This window comes from Scyliorhinus canicula, chromosome 4 (genome assembly GCF_902713615.1).
Source record: "Scyliorhinus canicula chromosome 4, sScyCan1.1, whole genome shotgun sequence".
Taxonomy (NCBI): domain Eukaryota; kingdom Metazoa; phylum Chordata; class Chondrichthyes; order Carcharhiniformes; family Scyliorhinidae; genus Scyliorhinus; species Scyliorhinus canicula.
In genome coordinates this window covers 40,005,947-40,030,578 of record NC_052149.1, presented here as the reverse complement: position 1 = coordinate 40,030,578, position 24,632 = coordinate 40,005,947, and the positions used below count along the sequence as shown (strand labels likewise).

Genomic DNA, 24,632 nt, shown 5'->3' with positions numbered 1-24,632 from the left:
CCTACATTAGATATCCATCTAATCGGCACTGGACCCCAACTGAGTGCCAAAGGAAGGATGTTGGAGAAGGGGAACTTCCATCCTATAAATCAGAACTGAATTACAATTCAGGGCCGAAACTCTCCAGTCATCGGGATTCACTTTTCCCGCTGGCAGGAACCTGCCAGCGGGTTTTGCGGCAGCATGGATGTTTTAATGGGAAATCCCACTGACAAGTGGTGGGACGACAGAATCCACCTGCCAGTGAATGGCGCATAGCCAGGAAACACGATGATGGGTGACAGGAGAATCCCGTCCCAGGTCTTGCACTAATCAACTGTGCCATTGAGATCACAAAGTATGACACTAACCTTCATTCGGACATTCTAACAGTGAAGGTAATTTTCACACCCTTGAAGCCCAGCCCACAGAGACCAACTGAATGACACCAGTACTTGTCCTGACAATCTCCAAAACAAGTTTGCTTATCTGGCTCACCTGATTATAGTTGAAGGGTTCTTTCTTGTTTCCAGTTTGTATGAGTAATTTATAGGCGAGGACTCCATCTTCTGAGCCATTGCGGTAACTCTCCCTGGTGATTTTACCTGTCCGCCAGTCTTCATCAAATGCAGCCTGTAATCCTGGGTAATGAAATCAACAGCACACGAGAAGTCAGAAGGGATGGTGTGTGGCTGCTATAACACTGTTGCGAAATGTTCTTTAATCCAACTGACCCATCCTCCCAAGAATGCTCTAAAACCATAGTTGTTGAATTCGTATTTACCAAAGCTTATATCCATAATGGGACCTCCAGAGAGAAATTGCTGCCAAATTAGTCTAAGTTTATATAACTAATAGATATAGCAGTGTTGCTCAGGCACCGCATCTTGGGAACTCAGAAAGCACCAATAGATCTCCAAGCGTAGATTTTCTTCTTCACCACCTGAACAGTTATCTGGCGAAGCGGATGGTTCACACATTAGAGTACCAGCCAATTGATTCCAACAGATCATGCAACCTTGCACCAGCTACATTAAAATAAATATATATGCTAACTCACGCTAGCAAATCTCATTATGAGTCAGGGGATATACTATTTTAGAACAGTAGGAGGGCTAACATCAAACTATGGTGGAAAAATGAGTTGGGAGGTGGGGAAAGTGTTACAGAAAGTTAACTGGAACACTTAAAAAGAAGTGTGCACTCTATGCAAGACATAATCTTTATAGATTGGTAAATAGACAAGCCACTGCACTACAGTGAATCATCTGCAAACCACTACTGGGGTAGCGAAGGAAGAACATTATCCTGTGCCTAGTCTGTAGTGCAGCCACCCTGCCGATACTGAAATGGAGTAACAAACATGGGAAAGTTCCATTCTCCAATATTGACATTCCTCAGCCTGGCAAGTACCAAGAATTGCCCTGAAATGCACAAATAACTGTAACAAAATGATTTGAACAAAACCTTTCAGAACAATTCAGTTGCTGCCACCATTTAATCTAGTGGTTTAAGAAAAACGCTTCAAAGCAGTCATTTAACATCACTGGAAAAAACCCACAATTAAGATCTAGGAATGCCTGGGGCGGATGAAAAGGCACTGTGTGCAAGTTTAATTTTTATTTTTAGCACATTGAAGGATACCCTGTGTGGTCCACTGTCTTTCAAAAAGCAATAGTCTACTCAATCTGTTATGGTTGTGACAAAGGCAATTTTTAAAAACCAGCAAACTCCATCTGGCAAACCCTTTGAACATGCAGGAATCTTTATTTTCCTTTTATTTTTGCAACTGTGTGTCTGTTTATCACTCTAGTTCTTTCTGTTTGTGCCTCTGACACTCTACAAGTGGGTAAAATGCTCAAATTCGCAAATCATTTTGTTATTTCTTCAGATCCTGATCTCAGTGGCAGAGAATTATTTCCACAAATACTGTAATAATAAAAGGATAACATCAAATTGTGCTTGCAGCTATGAAGGTAATAGTCAACAAATATCCTTATTATTTATGAATGATAAATTTGTTAGGCCAGGACCTGTTAAGTATTCAAGTCATATTAAAATGTGATACCATCTGTGGCCACGGCACGAGTTAATTATCAGGTACCATGAAATAAGCTAAGATATGTGCCAGAATCCTCTCCCACACAGGTGAAGGAGGTGGCAGGTGGGCCTTTAAATATGTTAAGTTTCGGGACTGATACCCGATGTCTTCCCACCTCCACAAAAAGTAGGTTCTGGGCGGGATGGTCCATCCTCCAACTAAGTCCCTTGAGTAGCCAATTAATGATCACTTCAGGGTCACTTCCTGCCTCCAATGCAATCTCCCCAGCTCCATGCAGGACGGCTGGCATGTCGCTTGCATGACGGGTGAAACCGTGTGGGCTGCATATCAGCTGGAGGGGGGTGGGTCCCTCAATCTGCACTCATCCATCCACGATCAAGGGCATGGACTTGGGGTTTGCTGCTGCCAACCATCCTATTGCTCTTACTGCCAACACCCATGACCCTCCCTCTCCCCACCCCATGAGGATTCCCCTCCACCCCCACACAACACGTGCCTTTTCCTTGGTTGCTCCGTGATCTTGGGACTGAGGGGAGGTGAGGGGTCAGAGGACGAGAAGAGGTGGGATGTGTGGGTAGGTGTTTGTTTCTCTGGTAACAGTCACGGTCTGCTCCGTGGGACTGCAGACTGCAAGAGCGGCTGGCCTCCAATTTACCAGCAGCAAGTTGTTGGGCGTTACTTTTTCTTCTGGGATTCTCTGACTAGAAACAGACCTACCACTGCCCACTTCACTGGCTAACGGGCAGACCATACATTAGCTTCCTCCTCAGCGTCAGTGTGGGTGTCTCACTACTTTTACAGGCCCTGTGCAAGACTCTTGCCTAGAATAATAATTCCATCCAAGGAAAACACTTCCATTGGTGGAGAAAACTGGAGTATAATTTTTTCAAAAAAGATCTGCACAATCACTGTTTTACTATGATTCCTGAAAGGAAAAGGAACTGGCTCTGCCCCAATTTGTCCCAAATCAAGCAGATTTTCCATCCGTTGTGACAACATGTGTCTGCGAAACTAGCAGACGGAGCCTTCACTTTTAAGTCTGAACTCTTTGATATTTGAATAGAAGGAATTGGAGTGAGTGGAGGGAGGATCCTAGAGACTCTCAAAGGCTTGCCTCTTTAAACGAAACCTCACATGAATCTCCATTCATTGTCTGTCAATAAGGTAGGTACAAAGAAAATGTTGGTGCGACTCTGGGGGGATTTGGGTCAAGGGTTTCAAAGCTTGAGCATTACTTTCTTCCAGAAGCTTCAGAGAGGATTGTGGCTGAGCTCAGAGAGGCATGGGGGAGTTACTGTACCTGCTGAATATTAGAAAAAGTGCCTGTGAAGGAAAATGTAAAAAGCCACTCGGCTGTCAGGTGCATTTGCAATGGTGTTGGCACACCTGTGAATAATTGGCCAAGAGTATAAAGGACATACCGGCTGCATAAATTAAATCTGGCCCGGCTAGTAGACCAAATGAAGGACGATTTTCGGAGGTATGACGCGCTTCCGTTGTCACTGCCTGGGAGGGTGCAGACGGTGAAAATGACGGTCCTCCCGAGATTTCTTTTTGCATTTCAGTGTCTCCCCATCTTTATTCCGCGGTCTTTTTAAAACGGGTCAACAAAGTGATCACTGGCTTCGTTTGGACGGGCACGTAAGGAAGTTAATGCTTGAGCGGATTCGGGGAGAGGGCGTGCTGGTGCTGCCAAATTTTAGTAACTATTGCTGGGCGGCGAATATAGCCATGATCAGGAAGTGGATGGTGGGGGGGGGGGGGGGGGGATGGTGCATGGGAGCGTATGCAGGCGGCTTCATGCAAGGGCACCAGTCTGGGGGCATTGGTAATTGCGCCTCTGTCGTTCCCGCCGGCATGGTACTCCACCAGCTCCGTGGTGGTGGCGGCCCTGAGAGTCTGGGGGCAATGGAGGAGACATGTCGGAGCAGAGGGAGCATCGGCCTGGTCCCCAAACTGTAATAATCACCGGTTTGCCCCGGGAAGTATGGATGGGGGGGGTTCCGGATATGGCGGTGAGCAGGGAGTGAGAGGATGGGGGACATGTTTATAGAGGGGAACTTTCCAAGTATGAGGGCACTGGAGGAGAAGTTTGGGTTGACGAGGGGAAACAAATTCAGGTATCTGCAGGTGTGGGACTTCCTACGTAAACAGGTGACAACCGTCCCACTCTTACCGCTAAGGGGGATTCAGGACAGGGTAGTTTCCAGAGAGTGGGTAGGAAAAGGGAGGGTCTCTGACATTTACAAGGAACTTATGGGGTCAGAGGAGATGCAGACCGAGGAGCTGAAGCGCAAGTGGGAGGAGGAGCTGGGAGGAGAGATAGAGGATGGCCTATGGGCGAACGCATTGAGTAGAGACAACGCGTCGGCAACATGTGCCAGGCCCAGCCTGATACAATTCAAGGTCGTTCACCGGGCTCACATGACAGTGGCCCGGATGAGCAGATTCTTTGGGGTGGAAGACAGGTGTGCAAAATGTGCGGGAGGACCAGCGAACCATGTCCACATGTTCTAGACATGTCCGAAGCTTAGGGTATTTTGGCAGGGGTTTGCAGATGTCCACGGTGTTAAAAGCAAAGGTGGCACTGAGTCCAGAGGTGGCAATTTTCAGGGTGTCGGAAGACCCGGGAATCCAGGAGGAGAAAGAGGCAGACGTTCTGGCCTTTGCTTCCCTGGTAGCCTGGAGACGGATACTATTAGCTTGGAGGGACTCAAAGCCCCCGAAGTCGGAGACCTGGCTATCAGACATGACTAGCTTTCTCTGTTTGTAGAAAATCAAATTCGCCTTGAGAGGGTCACTGTTCGGGTTCGCCCGGAGGTGGCAACCGTTCGTCGACTTTTTCCCAGAAAATTAATTGTCAGCAGAAGTGGGGGGGGTGGTTAGTTTAACTTAGAGTAGGGGGTTAATAAAGGTGTGACCTGTGAGGAAGGGAGACGGCTTTTGCACTATGTTTATAGTTTCATGTACATTGTTTATTTTGTTGTTGTTACAATACCAGAAATACCTCAATAAAAAAGGACAAGCTCAATTATATTTTTTTAAGTCAGGCAATGTATATCTTTGAAGAAGCCGCAGTAATACCACGGGTTATCTTTATATTTAGTTAGATATAGCACTTGGGCCGAAGGGATGAAAGGATATGGGGGGAAAGCGGGATTAGGCTATTGAGGTGGATGATCATAATGAATTTAGGGGCCTCACGGTAGCATGGTGGTTAGCATCAATGCTTCACAGCTCCAGGGTCCCAGGTTCGATTCCCGGCTGGGTCACTGTCTGTGTGGAGTCTGCACGTCCTCCCTGTGTGTGCGTGGGTTTCCTCCGGGTGCTCCGGTTTCCTCCCACAGTCCAAAGATGTGCGGGTTAGGTGGATTGGCCATGCTAAATTGCCCGTAGTGTAAGGTTAATGGGGGGATTGTTGGGTTACGGGTTACGTGGGTTTAAGTAGGGTGATCATTGCTCGGCACAACATCGAGGGCCGAAGGGCCTGTTCTGTGCTGTACTGTTCTATGTTCTATGAATGGCGGAGCAGGCTCAAAGGGCCAAATGGCTTACTCCTGTCCCTATTTTCTATGTTTCTATGTATTCAGCTCAAGCGTTTCTCTGATGAGAGGATGGTGCACACAATGGTGAGTTCAGTATGTGAATGCAAATGACAACAGACAATTGACTGAAAGGGAGCGTGGAGGAAGACTTTTCCCACTCTCAGCTTCGGCATTTTGGGTGTGGTCTCTGTAAGCACCTCTACCTGAACATTACACCAGCCAAAGCAAGGTCTGAGTTGCAGCCAAATACAAGAGAGAAATATTTCTCATCAAGACGTTTGTATATGTGTATATGAGAGGGAAGGGAGGGAGAATGGAAAAATAATCGTACTGAGGTAACAGTATTACTAAAAACCCCACACAAATACCAGTAAAGTTGAAGGAAGTTTTGAGGCAAACCTATTTACAAAATTGCTAATCTGCTTTGTACAGAGATTCTGACGAGTGCCTTTGATTAGAAGGCTGAGGTAGGATAATGATCCCCCCTCATGTGTGTCCTTGGCAAAGTGTTGGGTGCTTGTCAGAGATTCTGCTGAAATGTAAACACACCTTGTCATTCAATCTCACAACTGCAATCAACTCAAACCCTCAAGGCATCAGGATGTAAGACGAGTAGGTTTACTGGGGAAAGAGAAAGGCGTCGGTGTGTTTCCTGCTCTCCCTTCCCCTCCCCTCCCCCAATCGGCCCTGAAGGGAATTCAACTCTTTGGAGTACATTTCTGAGCTCCATATTCATGAGAGCTCAGAGGCAACCGTGTTTCTATGAGTGAGGGCCTCAGAACAATGCCGTTTGCTGGTATCAGAGGGCACCATTGAGTTCACCCATGGAAAGGTGAGAAAAAAGAGAGGTGCCACTATTTGGGTCAGTAGGGCAACAAGAAAGACTTTGAAAGGATGTAGGGAAGAGGAATAAGAACATTAAATAAGAACTAGGCGAAGGAGTAGGCCATCTGGCCCTTCGAGCCTGCTCCGCCTTTCAATGAGATCATGGTTGATCTTTTGTGGACTCAGCTCCACTTTCCTGCCCGAACACCATAACCCTTTATTCCATTATTCTTCAAAAAACTATCCATCTTTATCTTGAAAACATTTAATGAAGGAGCCTCACTGTGCAGGGGATTCTATAGATTCACAACCCTTTGGGTGAAGAAGTTCCTCCTAAGCTCAGTTCTAAATCTACTTCCCCTTATTTTGAGGCTGTGCCCCCTAGTTCTGCTTAAGAGGAATAGAAGGTGATGATGAGGATAGGTGTCAGTGCTTAAATACGCCCAGCAATCATCAGCAAAGCAACATCACAGAACTATCAGTTGTGAGGGACTGGATATATCTTCAAAGCTGTCATGATTCAGGATACTAAATAAAAGACCTTGGATGTCAAGAATCTTGTGCATCTAAACTGCAGACAAATGGGTGAAGGACAACCAAAATCTCTATTTCATAGCAGGAAAACAAAGAATGCATCAGCCAACTGCAAACAAGAACAACCTTAAGACTCCATTTTCCCTGTGATGTTTCTGTTTTAAAACGGTAGAATCCCTACCAAGCATCAGCTGAAGGAATACACATTTCTGAGCATGCCTTTGAACAAGCAAATAAAATGCGCAAAATGCAAGCTACTTTTCAATCTGTTCATGCTGTGACCCTGTTTTGTTTACCCTCTCCAGAAAAAACATGGTCAAGATATCAATGCGTTAGAACATTCATTCTCTTGGACCATAACGCTTAAGGTACGAGTCAATGTTGAAAGATTCACACACTAATGGGCTGCCTTTTAATTGGAAGGGTAGGTCCTGATTATATAACTCTTAATTTGTTATGCACTATGAATACATTAACAAGGCAAACAAAACATACGCTATTATGGGGGAAATGAAAAGGGCAGATCAGAAAAGGCACATTTTCTGTGGCTTCCGTCAGTGAAAGACCCAGAACCAAGTGCAAATTACATTGATATCTCACATCGTCAGACACCATTGGATCTACTTTTACTTTATATAAACAATTTGTACAAGCCAAGGCCTTTTTAAGACATATACTTTATTAAAAGAAGATTACTAAATCAACTGACTGCCCAATACCTCCGTACATGGAAAATGTTGTGGTATCTTATTTTCCAATGGGAATGATAACTGATCGTTGTTGAAATAAAAAAAAACTGCAGTTTATTTGTAGGAAAAGTAAACATATAAATCTAGTGATTCTTTAGTGTTTGTTGTGTACTCAGTGAAACGATATCTTGATTCTTGTCCCAACTTCAAACCTCTTCCATAGGTTGACTGCAAGAGTTTGCTTCCCCCAACCCCCTGCATCTCATTAATCCAGAAGCTTTCAGGACTCAATGCAATTTTATACATCTAATCTGAACCTCACTCTATAGAAATTGGGCGCCTTTATCTACGAGCCTTCATAATCCAATAAAACATGCCACCCACAAATTTGTTCAGATAGATGAGTCACAGCTGTATATCGTTACAATTAAAACTGTGAATTGAACACCGCATGCATGCAGATAAGGACCTTCCGAATAAGTCTAAAGGCAAGTTGGCTCAGTGCCAATGGAGAGTACAATGTTTACTCATGTCACTGCCCACTTCTGTCCTGCTGTGTATATTGTTTCCCCAAACACACTCTGTGCTGATAGGTATGTCGACCTTTCAGTCTCACTGGAAATATTTTTTGCTTTCTTCTTCACACTTTTGTAGGTCACAAACTCCCTCTTGCTTTTCCTTCAAGCTTGTATACATTCCGTTCCTTGAAAGGTGTGACTTCTGTTTTAATTTCTGGCCAATGCAACTTGCCTTTAGCCGCACAAAGTCCAATCGGCCCATTGTCACATAGATGGTAACCGCCGAAACCATAGCCTCTCCATTCCAAAAGTGCCTAAGTCCGTCTCAATAATATCGCCTTTCTCTGTCCATGCTTCAGGCCACCTACTGCTGAAATCCTCATCCATATTCTCGTTACCTCCAATCTCAAATTTTCCAATACTTCCTTGGCCAGCCTCCCCATTCCTCCCCCACTCCCTCCCTCCCATGAACACGGGCTCAGCTAAAATTCTGCTGCCTACCCACTTAAACCAAAGCCAATGGACTCATTGCCCTTATGCTCGCTGACCTATACTGGCTTTCAATCCAGCAAGGCCCCGGTTCTGTAAATCTTATCTGCATGTTCAAATCCCTCCATGGCTTTGCTCCTTCCCATTTTTGTACAACCCTTGAGAACTCTGTGTTCCTTCAATTTTGGCCTCTTGTGCATCCCCACTTCCTTCACTCAGATCATTGGGGTCAATCCCGTTGGCTCTGTAATTCCTTCCCTAAACCTCGTCACCTCTTTAAAAGGTGATTTAAGACCTATCTCTTTGACCAAGCTTTTTGGTCACTTGCTCTGGTATCTACTTCTTTGGCTCAGTATCAATGTTTAAAAACACTCCTCTGAGATGCCTTGGGATGTTGGGATGTTTGTACTTGGTTAAGAAACACTATGTAAATGTAAGTTGTTGCTGTTGTGAAGTGTTGTTGCTGACTCTGGCTACATGGAAAACCAGCAGACAACAGGAGGGATTAACACCACCCCAGTTTGCTTTGTAACAGCGCTCCAGGAGCAAGGATTGATAGTAGCAGCAGCATTCTAATATCGAGAGAAATGGTCTGTGTCCCTTGGCCTCGCTTTCATTCCATGTGCCTGTGCCTCGCAGGGGTTTAACTTTCACCCCACAGGTTTCTCCCGTTTTTCACAGTGTCACTGCATGTGAAGTGCATTTCTCATTTTCTCATTAGGTGCTTCAGTGTTTACTGTGTTGGCTTCAGGAGGGTAGGTCTCCCACTCCAGTTTATATTTCCAACTGGCTACATTCTCCATAGATACTGGGCAAAGTAGAGCTGGTAAATATTTCTCCAGTCCATGAGAAAAAATGTGTCTTTGCAGTCACCTGAACAAGATAAGCCAACTGATTTACGCAAGTGAAGCCAATATCAGTTTAAGTTTTCTAAAATGAAAAGGCAAAGGAGGGTGGTACTGTACAATGGAAGCATCCCTACCTCTGGGCCAGAAACTCTGGGTTCAAATCCCACTTCAGGGCTTAATGGTCACCGAAGATGCATTCCTAATGTGGCCAATCCTTACATATAAATCGTTATAATGTGCCTGATGGTAGGTGGGAGAGGTTCCTGGCCAGCAGAAGGCACGGGTAAACCACTGCAGCTTTCCATGCATAACCATGAACCAATCCAATGGGAGTCCATGGTTGCCAATGCCCTCTTAGGGCATGGTACCTGGAGGTGGAATGTAAAAGGCCTGTTCTTTCATTATGGGCATCTCCTTCTCATTTACATCTGCTAAAAATGACCCATTAATGTGACTTAGACCACCCACATAGTTGTGTGTACTCAAATCACTATTTCTATTGTAATGTTAACTTGGTGCAACTACATTACCGTTTAATATAGAATTAAAACAGCACTTGATTTTACATAACTAAAGCAAAGAAGAAAAAAGAGAATTACTTGTCAGATGCCCTTTGTTTTTTATTACCTACACTCAGGCTTTCAAGCTAATTCCTTATGTGCTGGAAAGGTTATTCAATATTATTCGACACAGAAATACTTGGCAACTGAATAGCATTGAACCTCATCAAGTTATACTCCGAACAAGTCAGTAATCGTTAGCATAGGGAAGTGTCTTGCAACACCACATTCTTATACAAGGGGGCAAATCATGGGTGGTATGATGCAATTTCTTCATTATTTGCATCTACTTGATCTTTGCCCTATTAAGCCTCAATGAATAGTAAAATAAAATCTATATGTTAAAAACTATACATCTCCAAAGTTTGATGTGTGGCAGATCAAATGTAAGCCTCAGTAGAATAAAGCCTGTTTTTAAATGTTTTAAAAATCCCAAATATTTCACAGGACAGGGGAAAATTGCTGGAATTAATGAGGAGAGTACAGTACATAAGGATTCTGAACAAGAGGTTGGGTTGGGGTGAGGGGATGAAAGAAGATAAGGTTCCCAGAGGAAGAAAAAGTACAAGGGCTATAGTATAAAGTGGCACTTGGCACCAACTTGCCCGGCACTTTTCATACCAGGTTTAAGGACCAGGATCTTCTTGGTGTTAGAACTGCTTACAAATCCATTGCTTTGGAAAGCGGGCTTTCTTCAAAAATTTTGATTTAAAGAGTGTGTAAATTCAGCCCCACAGCCGTGGCCCATTAAAATAGGGTAAGCCATGTTGTAGTTCAGAAAATCAAAGTGTGAGCTGTCATGCGTCGCAAGCGACTAAACTCCAGGTATTCTTTTGTGCTAGTCATTTGGGTCATGGTCAGTATTTGTTCTTCCAACGTTAGTCCATTGGAGGAATGTTGACAGAATTAACTCAGCCACAGCCAAAGACTGGGACAAGATGCCTGGCTACGTGAAACCCCAACACCATAAAAAATTGCAAGCATGTGTTGGGAGTTGAAGAAACCGGTCATTTCAAATCTTTTCCTACAACTTTAAAGTGAAAAGGCTTTCAACAGCTCGACTTCGAAAGTCCGCTTGCAATTAAAAAGTCAATGCCACAAGCAGCAAACTTGCTAATTTTTTAGTAGCGCAGAAACTAGCCAGGAATAAGGGAGACATAAGGGTAGGCAAATTGACTAAATGATTGCGACTGAAGTGAACTATTGTAGTGTCACTGAGTTGGAACGGTGTTTATTGCTGGAATCAAAGGTACTTAAAATGAAATTAAATGTGTTGAATATGGCTGGCTGAAATCATAAGTGGATCGAAAAGAAATTGGCATGTTTGTTGGCAAGTCAGTTGTCAGGGCTCCTCATGTTGTGAATGTGTTGCAAATAGATTTTGCTGCTTTCTATTCATTTATGATTCACAATTTTCATGGGCTACTTGTTTGAGGAGAGCCAGTTGCTATGAAAGCATTACTAGATACACCCTTGCCATAAGAACTAAAGACCAACCACACATGTTATTACTATGATGTGTCACTGGGACCAGTGCCACTCTATGCCACCCAGTTACCATTTGCATGACACACAACATGCTACCAGAGCTAAAGTATTCCAATGGCAGCAAAGAGAGCATCACTAGGCTTCAAGCGGGCCAAAATTATCCCTCACTACAAAACATTATGGGGTTGAAACAGTTCAGCGTAATACATACCTCATTACTGTGGTACACCACAAAGAAAAACTTGCACATGTGTCTCTCAGAGAAAAAAAACCCAGAGTGCTTTGTATACAATGAATTACTTTGAAGTGCAGTGAGTGTCATTATGTCGACACAAAGCCCCATCGCATCCATTCTTATACTCTTTTGCAAGCACAGCACTCCCCAACCCATATTTCCAGTATCCCATGCAGTGTGGTACTTAACAGATGTTATTCACAAGCTCATGTCATAGGAATTATGACAGAATATAAGATTGAGAAGATTAGGAACAGACTACTATAGAGTGGCGCTGTGCCAGTTAATCCCAAACTACTGGTATAGGCTTGTCTACATTTCACCTATGCAAGCTACTTTTGTTTTCTGTGTGGACATTGATGCAATTTATACTAATTTTCACAAATTTTACAGCGCACTGTATGAGAATCATTGAAATTTTACCTCTCAGCCAGTCTTGAATATAATGCAACCACATTTTGGGCAACTCCTTATTCTCTTCACGAACGATGTATTTGATATTGTTGAATCTCTTGTGGAGGTCGCACAGCAACTTCTGGGATGTGGGATAATCAAAACCTCCCATGGAGACGATGTACATGTTATAGAAGGAGAAATACTTGAACTGGGCTGCAATGAAATCGTACTCCTTGGTTTCACGAGGAACAATGTCTGTAAGGTACAGCCCATCATGGACCATTGTAGTTCCATAAAGACTCATCCCAAGCAAGGCCATGAAGAGGACTAGCACGACAACCTGGATTGTTAAACAAAATCATGAATTACTAAATAAGCATGTATCAAATCAGTGTTCACTAGATGGCATTACCCTGAGTAATAAAGCTTCACAATTGAAAATAAATTTCTTTGCTCTGTCATCGGACTTTCAGGAGAGAGGAAAATATAGTTGGGCCTGCTGTGTGCATGGGTTGTTAGTGGGTTCTGCTGTAAACGAGCTAGAGCAGCTTGCAGAGTGAAGCAAGTGTGACTAGCTGTGCCTTTTACTTTTTATTGAGTATTGTCTTGCGTAATGGTGCCACACCAGAATTATTTGCCCTTGGAATACATTCCTCTAGTGAAATGGCAAGCAAGTTGCAGAAGTCTACGTGCAACTCTCCCTATCGGCCAAGGGAAGACAATGCAGAGGCAGGACGGTATAGAAAGTGATTTACTCATGAGTGATGGGTAAACAGGGCATCAAGTGATCAGAGAAGGAGTTACTTTTAGTCCCCAAATGCCAGGTGCCTGATATCAGTGTCTAAGACGGGGAAGGTAGTAAATTTCAGGCATGAGTTCAACTCTCATATTGGCAACTATACATTTGCCTTACAAGGAGTCTGTTCCCAAATCGGCATGGAGGCACAGTGGTTAACAATGCTGCTTCACAGCGCTAGTGACCCAGGTTCGATTCAGACCTTGGGTGATTATGTGGAGTTTGTACGTTTTCCCGTGTCTGTGTGGGTTTACCCCGGGTGCTCCGGTTTCCTCCCACAGTCCAAAGATGTACAGGTTAGGTGGATTGGCCATGATAAATTGCACCTTAGGGTGGGGTTGCAGGAATAGGGTGGGGGATTGGGTCTTGGTGGGGTGGTCTTTTGAAGGATCGGTGCAGGCTCGATGGGCCGAATGGCCACCTGCACTGTAGGGATTCTATGAAATCAGTTAAAAAAATTGCAATGTGACATATTGGAATGTGAAAAAGAGATGTAATAATTATTATACGTAAATTTTCTTCTGAAAATAAAAGACATATAATTGCCATATGATGATCCAGCCCTTTTATCACTGGGACTTGTGTTTTAATACAGATCAGTAAAAGTATCTTTCTTTATGGACTGTGAGTAAGTCAGCAGCCTCAGATCAGTGACAGAGCTCATGTTTAAAACTATCTGACTATAAATTGGTACTAAGCCGACAGTCTGACTCAAGAGAGACCATGTTGGAGTAATAAAAGAAGCTTCTCTGGGTGCTGGGTTCAGGTACATCATTGGGTCAAAGACAAGGAAAGGTTAACCTTGTATCTGACCCAGGTAAACCCGACTAGGCATTGGCTGATCCTAAATCTTGGTGTAAAAATGGTAAAAAGCGTTCCAGTTCAGGCACTTTCCCTCCTACCCTGATTGTCTTCCCAATCTCTCCTGCTCGGAAGGCAGTGGCGAACACTGAGATATCATTCTACTTGCTTCCACTGCCTTGTCCCAGTGGCCAATCTTCATGTAGAAATCCTTCCAGCTGAGCTGAACACTGTCTTCACACAAAGTTCCCGAGTGCTTAGTTTCCAAAAGGGACTAACTAGGTACTGTAAAAGAACTTTAATAAGATCAGATATGCTTTGGCTAGAGAGGGCGGCATGGTGGCACAGTGGTTAGCACTGCTGTCTGGGCAACACAGTGGCGCAGTGGGTTAGCCCTGCTGCCTCACGGCACCGAGGTCCCAGGTTCGATCCCGGCTCTGGGTCACTGTCCATGTGGAGTTTGCACATTCTCCCAGTGTTTGCGTGGGTCTCACCCCCACAACCCAAAGAAGTGTTTGTGGTTTATATAAATTATTTAGACATGTAGGAGGGTTGGTCAGTAAGTTTGCGGATGATACAAAAATTGGTGGGGTGGTAAATAGTGAGGATAGTCTTAGATTACAAGAGGATATAGAAGGGCTGGTTGAATCGGCTGATCAGTGGCTAATGGAATTCAATCTGGATAAGTGAGGTGATGCACTTGGGCAGGCCAAACAAGGCAAGAGAATACATGATAAACAACAGGACCCTGGGAAGCACCAAAGATTAATGGACCCTAGTGTGCATGTACACTGGTCCCTTAAGGTAGCAGGGCAGGTAGATACAGCGGTTGAGAAGGCATATGGTATACTTGCCTTGATTTGCTGAGGAATAAAGTTGAAGAGAAGGGAGGTTATGCTGGAACTGTATAAAACGCTAGTTAGGCCACAGCTAGAGTATTGTGCGCAGTTCGGAAACCCACATTATAGGAGGGATGTGATAGCACAGGAAAGGGTGCAGAGGGGATTTACCAGGATGTTGCCTGGGCTGGAGAGTTTTAGTTATGAAGAGAGATTGGATAGACTAGTCTAGTTTTTGTTTCCTTGGAGCAGAGGAGACTGAGGGGGGACATGATTGAGATGTATAAAATTATGAGGGGCATAGATAGAGTCGGCAGGAAAAACTTTTCCCCTCGGTGGAAGAATCGATGACCAGGCGGCATAGATCTAAGTAAGGGACATGAGATTTGGAGGGGATGTGAGGAAAATAATTTTCACCCAGAGGATGATGGGAGTCTGGAACTCACTGCGTGAAAGGGTGGTGGAGGCAGAAACTCTCATAACATTTAAGAAGTATTTATATGTGCACTTGCGATGCCAGTGCACACAAGGCCAAGTGCTAGAAAATGGGATGAGAACTGTCAGGCGGTTGTTTTTTTTCTTTTAAATTTAGAGTGCCCAATTCATTTTTTCCAATTAAGGGGCAATTTAGCGTGGTCTATCCACCTACCCTGCACATCTTTGGGTTGTGGGGGCGAAACCCACGGAAACACGGGGAGAATGTGCAAACTCCACACAGACAGTGACCCAGAGTTGGGATCGAACCTGGGACCTCAGTGTCGTGTGACAGCATTGCTAACCACTGCGCCGTCCTGTTTTTGACTGGCGCAGATGTGATGGGCCGAAGGGCCTTTTCTGTGTTGTAGACCTCTATGATTCTAATGAGAACCTTCTGCTAGTGACCCTCAGGTTAAACGTAGTTCCCCACTGCCTGAAATTAGATAACTGAGCACAAACCAGTGATCAGGGGCACGATTCTCCGCTGCCCACGACGGGTCGGAGAATAGCGGGAGGGCCTTCCCGACATTTTTCCCGCCCTCCCGCTATTCTCCCCCCCCCATGGCCGCCCCACGACACGAATCGCTGCTCGCCGTTTTTTACGGCGAACAGCGATTCTCCCCAGGCCGATGGGACGAGTTCCCAGGCCTTTACGGCCGTTTTCACGAACGCAATCACACCTGCTCTCACCGTTCGTGAAAACGGCCACAAAGTGCCGTCCCGGACAACCATGGCATGGGCCTGCGATCGGTGGGCACCTATCGTGGGCAGCGGGTCCGATACCCGCGCACTATTTGTTCTTCCGCCGCCCCGCAGGATCTGTCCGCGGGGCGGCTGAGGGGCATGACGGCCCGCGCATGCGCGGGTTTGACGCGTCTGCGTGATGACATAATCCGCGCATGCGCGGATTGGAGCCGTCCAAACCGCGCATGCACGGCTGACGTCATCGTGCGCGTCAGCCGCCGTGACGTTTGGCGCGCGGACTTAGCGACGGTCGCTAAGCCCGCGATGCCGTGCTTCACGGGGCCGCGCTGCTAGCCCCGCCCGGGGGGGAAGAATCGGGTCCTGGGAGGGGGCGCGGAGGCTGCCGTGAAACACGGCCAGTTTCACGGCAGCCTTTACGACTCGCCGCATTTGCGGAGAATCGCGCCCCTTTTATTTCTCATTCGTATGAATCAGTAACTACTACACTATGTGGTGTTCTATGTTCTATGTGGTGCATTTGACCACTGAGTCATGGGGCAGTGGTGTGGGAGGATCTTCAAAATAATAAAAAATGAAATAATAAGAAAGGAAAATTGCTTACTTTAGATTCTGTCTTGAGAAGAAGTGGAGCGTACTTGTCTCGTGCAAAATCTGCCAGACTCCATTTGACAAAAGGCATCTGAACACAGTCCCTGCCGGCTTTTGCCTCATCCATCTGGGCTAGCAAGTCCCTAGTTGAACTAGTGGGGTCCATACCCTGGGGGCCAACATGATCTGGGGGCACGATGACAGAAGGAGTTGAAGAGATCCGTGAAGTCGGTGAAATGATGGTGACAATGTGCTGCCCTGAGGGATCACACTGAGTGAAGGCCTGGACTGTAGTGGTGATCTGTGTACTGTGGGTAAATGTTGGCCCACCATATGGAGAAGGATGGAAGTTATGGTTATCGTTCGCATCTGCAAATTCTTGTGGCTGGACCTGAATCACTCGTGATGAGCAGAGACTGAAAAACAAAATATATTTTCACATGTAACTCATCCTATACCTATATCGTTATACAGTTGCATATATATATATCAAAACATTGAGCGACAGCAATGGATGCCTGGGAATAATTATGAGTTAGTAATATTATTGACGAACGCAGACATCATAAGCCATGGGAACTAAACTCAAATAGTTTCTAACCACCCTCTGAATTAATTCCTGACGTGAAATTATTTCCCTGGAAATCACTCCCACATATCTATTTTATGGTTGCTGAAAGCAGCTTTGACCCTTTCACGAGTAGATAACAGATGCTATGGTGGGTGCTAAAGTCCCGAATGTTTCATGATGGTGTCCAGATTATGCAAATAACGATTACTACAAGTAGTCTTCACATTCTGCTGTGTACCATTCTCTGTTTTAAAGGGTTAAGCATACAATATGTTTGAAGCAATTCAGCGATCAGGCTTTAAGAGAAGGTTCCACCTCTGTTAGTTTTACCTTTTCCCCTTCCTTGGTGACCTTGTCAACAGGAACTTTGCAGGGGTGAATCAGGTGAACACTAGTAGCACAGAATGTTTGCCAGTGAATCAATGGTATACCATACACGGCGTCCGATTGCTTAATGCAATCCGGGGTTGTGTGCAATGCTTCACTCTTAGTCCATTTTGCGCTACTGATGTTGACAAATTCCACCCTCACCATGCCTTGGTAAGCATAGGCAAATCTCCTGCATCTTTCTTATCTTTCCCTTTTGTGATCTCGTCTCATAGCCTACCACTGCCCAGCCTTCACAGCGGGTGAAAATCATACCCGAGAACTTTATGCTGAAAGGAACACTCACCTGGAAAAGCAGCAGAAAATATCCAACCTTTTATCTTCCCGCCGATGAAGGTCCAAGCTTAAAATGGCAGGAAAGATGAGGAGCACCATAGCAAAGTTGAACACCACAACAATTGCAGCCTGTGAGGGGCAGGAGGAACAAGAGCAAACAGGAGATATTAATAATATTCCAGTACGAATGCAGGCTGCTGTTTAGATTTCAAAATATGTAAAACTAGAACTTTGAAAAGCTCTGGACATTGATGAGGCGGGGGAATGTGAGGAGAGAGGCTTTCATTCTTAATGCAAATCAGCAGCCCACATGAAAACTCCACTTCTGTGCCCCCATATTGTGAAGAGATATATTTCCACACTGTACCTGCCATTATTTCTGTTACTAAGTAAAATATATTTCTATAGTATCAAATGTAATTGGTGTTGTTTGCTCACAGTGCTCCTGTTTTGCTTACTAATTGCTATGCTGTCTTGCAAGACTGCTTACTAGCTAAGATGTCCCTTTAAGATTTGAAAGAAGCACAGTTGTAAACCTATAGCTTCACTGTAGGCCCTAGGCCTCAGGCAAAGTGTTCTGAGAACAGCAGTTTCTGATTTCTAACCAAGATATTTCTAGCTTTAGGTAAGTTGTACTACAACCCACTTCCAGACCTCACTAAATCCATGTACTAAGCCAAAGAAAATATTAAATCACTAAAAGGATTTGAAGCAAGAAATCACCCCCTTTCCCAAAAATGCCCCCTTTCCACACCCCTCCTCTACATAAACATTAATCTGAAAGAGACTCCTAAGGTCACAGCAGTCTGATGTAAGTGAAAAAGCAGGGGGTGGGGTTGCCTGAGGCAGACATTATAGTATGTTATTATCTCCCAGACCACCCAGTAAGCTCAGGCAGATCACATAGCTGGAGCTGACTTGTAGATGATATATCCCATCATTTATGCCAACTACCTAGGCTGTGCAATTTAGAAGCCTGTTTAAAGGCTGGCTCAGTGTTCGAGCCTGTCAGGTTCTTGCTACTTAATTCCCATTGTATTGTTTTCAATCAGCGACTCCCAGGCTTTGCTAAGCCACTAGTTTTACAGTCAGCCAGTAGGACTGTGTTTTCAATACAACCGCCTTCAGCATGTAAATAAATGTACTTTTTTCAGGCGTAACGTACAAGAAAAAACAATTATTTAATGGAAATTTAATTTGATTTAATATAAGAATTCAAAGATATTTTCCTTAGCCTTTCCTTCCAAATAAAAACATTTTTAAAAAAGGAGATGGAACTCATCTTGCTCCACAAATTGCTAGTGCCATATGACAATAATCCTTCCCCTGCCCAGTGCTCCTCTAAAAGACAAATTTTACAAAGGAAGATAAAGCCTCACTTAATCTCTCCAAAGAAATAGATAATAATCCAATTTTAATATCAATGCCAAAAACATTGGATAGTTTATAAGACTTATTTATATCATCTTGCCCTTTTAAAAAAACTTCTTCAAAAGAACAAATCTACATCTAACTTGATAACAAGCAAATCCTGTTGAAATGTTTCACATTGTGCACGCTATGGTATTTCAACTAAAATGACCGTCCCTTCAAATGAAATTCAAGATAAACATCAACTGTTTCTTCCTCCTGTGCGTGTAGCCTTAGACTGGGTGATATGGCAACACGTGCAGAATTGCAGGTTACAAAACTCACTATCACGCATTGTGCCAGAGGAGATGTTGCTCTCTGAGCTTGTGTTGAACCTCCTGGAACAATGGTGTAAGATGTCGAGGACAGAGAGGTCAGAGTAGGCATGCGATTGATGGCAAAAGTGGTAAGCATTTATGTCTTTTTTCCAGATTTCCAACAAGTGCAACATTTTGCTTTTGTTTTAGTCTCTTCTATTAGCATGTCCAGCTGATGCATTTTCAAATATTACATTATTAATTTAGTGAAATATATAACTATGGTGTACTTTACATTGGCTTCCAATGTGACTCCAATTTAGCCAACAGTTGACTGCGGGAGTCAGTTTCCAAAGGAGAACTACGTCTTGCTGCCCTGAAGTTAAACATTTTATAAATTAATATTGGCACTATTTTCTTTATGGAGACAGCTGCGACAAGAAGTTGCAACCAACCAGCAGTTGGTCCAAAGACCTTCTCTGGCAGAAAATGGTTAGCTTTGTAAGAGGAGGGAGTCAACGTTGCGCCTGATAGCCTTTCATTTGCGTAAAGATGTGTCAACTTCCAAATCCCAAAGGGCGGCATGTGGCGCGGTGGTTAGCACTGGGACTGCGGTGCTGAGGACCTGGGTTCGAATCCCGGCCCTGGGTCACTGTCCGTGTGGAGTTTGCACATTCTCCCCGTGTCTGTGTGGGTCTCACCCCCAGAACCCAAAGATGTGCTGGTTAGGTGGATTGGCCACGCTAAATTGCCCCTTAATTGGAAAAGAAAAATTATTGGCTGCTCTAAATTTATTTTTTAAAAACTTCTGAATCCTGCGCAAATGCGAGGAAAAGCAAGTACCCTGCTGCCGTGTCAATCCTTCAAAACTGCAACTTTTTTCTTTTCAACCAATTCACCACTTCGGAAGAAGCCAAATTCAACCTTTCCCCTCACACCTAATGACAAGCTGTCTCATTATTTTTTTTTTAAACAGTGAAGCCCACCCTGCAGGTAAGCAACAGGGGTGGTGAAGATACATTCAAGGAAGCGTACAACACCTGCAGCAAAATAATTTATGGAGGCCCTAATCCACCCTCATCCCCCCAACACAAATACACATGTTGTAAATTTTTATTTAAAAAAGCACAACCAATATGCTGAGCACATTATGTGCGATCAAGGCACTTCATATGATTCACCTACCTGTAAGGAAAAAGCACGGAGTGCAGGAATGGGGATCAGAGCAGCCATAAAGAAAGCGATTATGTTATTAATGGATGTGAGGGCAACACTGGTCCCTGTCCGCCTCAAGCATTCGCCCGTCCTGTCCTGAAGCACAAAATAAAATCATCAGTGAAAAGCAGCATAAAAGTTTCAAACTGCAAAGTTCCATCATACTTGCAGGCAAGACTGAGCAAGTGCACAAAGACACGCACAAACATACACATTCAGACCTGCATGTAGCCTCACATGTAGAATTCCTTTTTAATTAAATGCTAAGTTTAAAATCTTTGTTGCTTTTAGAATCTAGTGTGGAGTCCAGTGACAATCCCAACGTGAGTTTGCTTATTCGCTGAATTGGAGGTTTTGATGGGGATGTCCAGTAAGAAATATTCCAAGCCATGTGAATTCAGCACACTTACATGAGGGTCACCTCCAAGTGGACAAGAACAAGTGGCATAACCACTTCTCCAATGCTCACATCAAAGGTACTCCTGACTATCAGTAAGCAAGTTGAATTCAGAATGTTCTTCTGATTTGTAATGTTCTTTTGTAATGTTCTTCTGACTATCCAAGTGTAATCACAAGGAAAGAAAGTAATATTGTATTGCAGTATTAAGCATATTTTCATCTTTACCTTGAAAGGAATGTTCTTATTTTGACCAGTTTCAGTGAATGCGTGAGCCAGTAGAAACATATCATCGACACCAATACCCAGAGCCAGAAATGGTAACACCTAGATCCAGAAGACGGAAAAGAAATGATTAATATTGCACACACAATCTGCTCTGCACAAAATGCACCTTCCCCCTCCGACAATGATTATGAACTCAGTACAGAAATGCTGGGCTGTAGCCCTCTTGGGAGGGTGAGGGATAGAGGGAGAGATGGAATTATGTACCTGGGTCGTTGCAGCATTGAAGGAAATTCCCAGGAGTGAACTCAGCCCAAGTCCTGAAGCTACTGATAATGCCACCAACAGAACTCCTGCCAGTCCCACAGCCCCTTGGGATTTCGAACAGTCCCACCTCAGCATGGTCACACAAGCATATGCCAACTAATGGAGTTGGAAAAAAAATGAACAGCGTACAATGAACAAAGAATAAAACAAAAACATAAACTGGAAATAAATGTAAGACAGTCAGTGGTGACCTGTGGAGAGAACAGATGTGTTAATGTTTCAGGTAAAGATTGGCATCACAGGTGAACACATGGGAAACTGAGTGAGTGCTGCATTGTTGAAGATATTTGGTTATGTTGGTAAACTGAGGCCCTAGCTATTCATGCCATATGGTATTGAAAGGAGGACGATGTTCTCCCTGTATCCTGGTCAACATTTATCTCTTAATAAACACCACATAGCTTATTTTATTCATTTTCTGTTTACGGTGCCTTGGAGATTGGTGCCATCTTTGCATACATAACAACAGTGGCTACACCTCAAAGTAATTTGTTGGTTATAAGGCACATATCTCCCTTTGGTCTTGACTGTTCATGTGTCACAAGTAGGGATTTTATCTGTAGTTCAGGATCGTGGGTATCATTTTAAGGAAAGAAAGCTTAATTTCCGGAGCATCTTTCATGTCTCCAATATCTTTTGTCATTCGCATCCTTTCATCTAAGCTTAAATGATGGATATTTGGGCAGCACGGTGGAGCAGTGGTTTGCACTGCTGGCCCACTGCGCTTAGGACCCTGGTTCCATCCCAGCCCCAGGTCACTGTCCATGTGGAGTTCCCATCACACGAACCTGCCTCCCATCCATTGACTTTATCTACACCTCCCGCTGCCTGGGGAAAGCGGGCAACATAATCAAAGACCCCTCCCACCCGGTTTACTCACTCTTCCAACTTCTTCCATCGGACAGGAGATACAAAAGTCTGAGAACATGCACAAACTGATTCAAAAACAGCTTCTTCCCCATTACTGTTCCCCATTACTTCCACCACTGTTTAAAAAAGGAGGTAGGCAGAGAGCAGGAAATTATAGGCTAGTGAGCTTAACTTCGGTAGTAGGGAAGATGCTGGAATCTATCATCAAGGAAGAAATAGCAAGGCATCTGGATAGGAATTGTCCCATTGGGCAGACGCAGCATGGGTTCATAAAGGGCAGGTCGTGCCTGACTAATTTAGTGGAATTTTTTGAGGACATTACCAGTGCAGTAGATAACGGGGAGCCAATGGATGTGGTATATCTGGATTTCCAGAAAGCCATTGACAAGGTGCCACACAAAAGGTCGCTGCATAAGATAAAGATGCATGGCATTAAGGGTAAAGTAGTAGCATGGATAGAGGATTGGTTAATTAATAGAAAGCAAAGAGTGGGGATTAATGAGTGTTTCTCTGGTTGGCAATCAGTAGCTAGTGGTGTCCCTCAGGGATCTGTGTTGGGCCCACAATTGTTCACAATTTACATAGATGATTTGGAGTTGGGGACCAAGGGCAATGTGTCCAAGTTTGCAGATGACACTAAGATGAGTGGTAAAGCGAAAAGTGCAGAGGATACTGAAAGTCTGCAGAGGGATTTGGATAGGTTAAGTGAATGGGCTAGGGTCTGGCAGATGGAATACAATGTTAACAAATGTGAGGTTATTCATTTTGGTAGGAATAACAGCAAACGGAATTATTATTTAAACGATAAAATATTAAAGCATGCCGCTGTGCAGAGAGACTTGGGTGTGCTAGTGCATGAGTCACAGAAAGTTGGTTTACAGGTGCAAAAGGTGATTAAGAAGGCAAATGGAATTTTGTCCTTCATTGCTAGAGGGATGGAGTTTAAGACTAGGGAGGTTATGTTGCAATTGTATAAGGTGTTAGTGAGACCACGCCTGGAGTATTGTGTTCAGTTTTGGTCTCCTTACTTGAGAAAGGACATACTGGCACTGGAGGGTGTGCAGAGGAGATTCACTAGGTTAATCCCAGATCTGAAGGGGTTGGATTATGAGGAGAGGTTGAGTAGACTGGGACTGTACTCGTTGGAATTTAGAAGGATGAGGGGGGATCTTATAGAAACATTAAAAATTATGAAGGGAGAAGATAGGATAGATGCGGGCAGGTTGTTTCCACTGGCGGGTGAAAGCAGAACTAGGGGACATAGCCTCAAAATAAGGGGAAGTAGATTTAGGACTGAGTTTAGGAGGAACTTCTTCACCCAAAGAGTTGTGAATCTATGGAATTCCTTGCCCAGTGAAGCAGTTGAGGCTCCTTCATTAAATGTTTTTAAGGTAAAGATAGATAGTTTATTGAAGAATAAAGGGATTAAGGGTTATGGTGTTCGGGCTGGAAAGTGGAGCTGAGTCCACAAAAGATCAGCCATGATCTCATTGAATGGCGGAGCAGGCTCGAGGGGCCAGATGGCCTACTCCTGCTCCTAGTTCTTATTATTACTAGGGGCGGGATTCTCACCTACCCGGCAGGGCGGGCCGTACCAGCGCCGAGGAGTGGCGTGAACCACTCTGGCATCGGGTTGCCGGGAAGATGTGGAATCCTTCGCACCTTCAGGGGCTAGGTCGGCGCTGGCACCACGCCAGCTGGCGCGGAAGGGCTTGATGCCTGCGCGGGAGCGTCAGCGTGTGCTGGCGTCATCCCAGCGCATGCACAGGGGGGGTTCTTCTCCCCGCCGGCGCGGAGGGAAAGAATGCCCCCACGGCACAGGCCCGCCCGCAGATCGGTGGGCCCCGATCGTGGGCCACGCCAACGTGGGGGCACCCCTCGGGGCCAGATCCCCCCCGCACCCCTCCAAGGACTCTGCAGGCCGCCCGTAGAGTCAGATCCCGCAGGTACGGACCTGATTTGATTTACGCCGGTGGGACTGGCCGAAAACGGGCAGCCACTCGGCCCATTGTGGGCCGGTGAATTGCTGAGGGTTCCGCTGCCAGCGGCCGCGGCGGCATGATTCCCGCCCCCGCCAAAACCCCGGCACCGGAGAATTTGGCAGCCGGCGTCGGGGCGGTATTCACGCCGCCCCCCCCGGCGATTCTCCGACCCGGCAGGGGGGGTCAGAGAATCCCGCCCTAGATTCCGAAGCAACCCTCTTATGAACTGACCAGACTAATACTACACTCCTGTATGCTTCACCTGATGCCGGTGTCTATGTATTTACATTGTGTACCTTTTGTTGTCCTATTATGTATTGTTTTTGTTTTCTTTTCATGTA

The 24,632-nt window shown here is 44.8% G+C and overlaps 1 protein-coding gene across 2 annotated transcripts in view; it reads right to left on the bottom strand.

Annotated features, from left to right (window-relative positions):
* Positions 1–24,632, bottom strand: part of ptch2 (patched 2) — a 143,424-nt gene that overhangs the window by 36,499 nt on the left and 82,293 nt on the right. For both annotated transcript variants that reach the window (XM_038794089.1, XM_038794090.1), the window contains 7 exons: positions 21,380–21,535; positions 21,116–21,214; positions 20,461–20,586; positions 17,619–17,737; positions 16,388–16,790; positions 12,196–12,508; positions 478–620 (listed from right to left, as the gene is read on the bottom strand). In XM_038794089.1, coding sequence (XP_038650017.1) covers positions 478–620; positions 12,196–12,508; positions 16,388–16,790; positions 17,619–17,737; positions 20,461–20,586; positions 21,116–21,214; positions 21,380–21,535 — 1,359 coding nt within the window. The remainder of the gene's footprint in view (positions 1–477; positions 621–12,195; positions 12,509–16,387; positions 16,791–17,618; positions 17,738–20,460; positions 20,587–21,115; positions 21,215–21,379; positions 21,536–24,632) is intronic.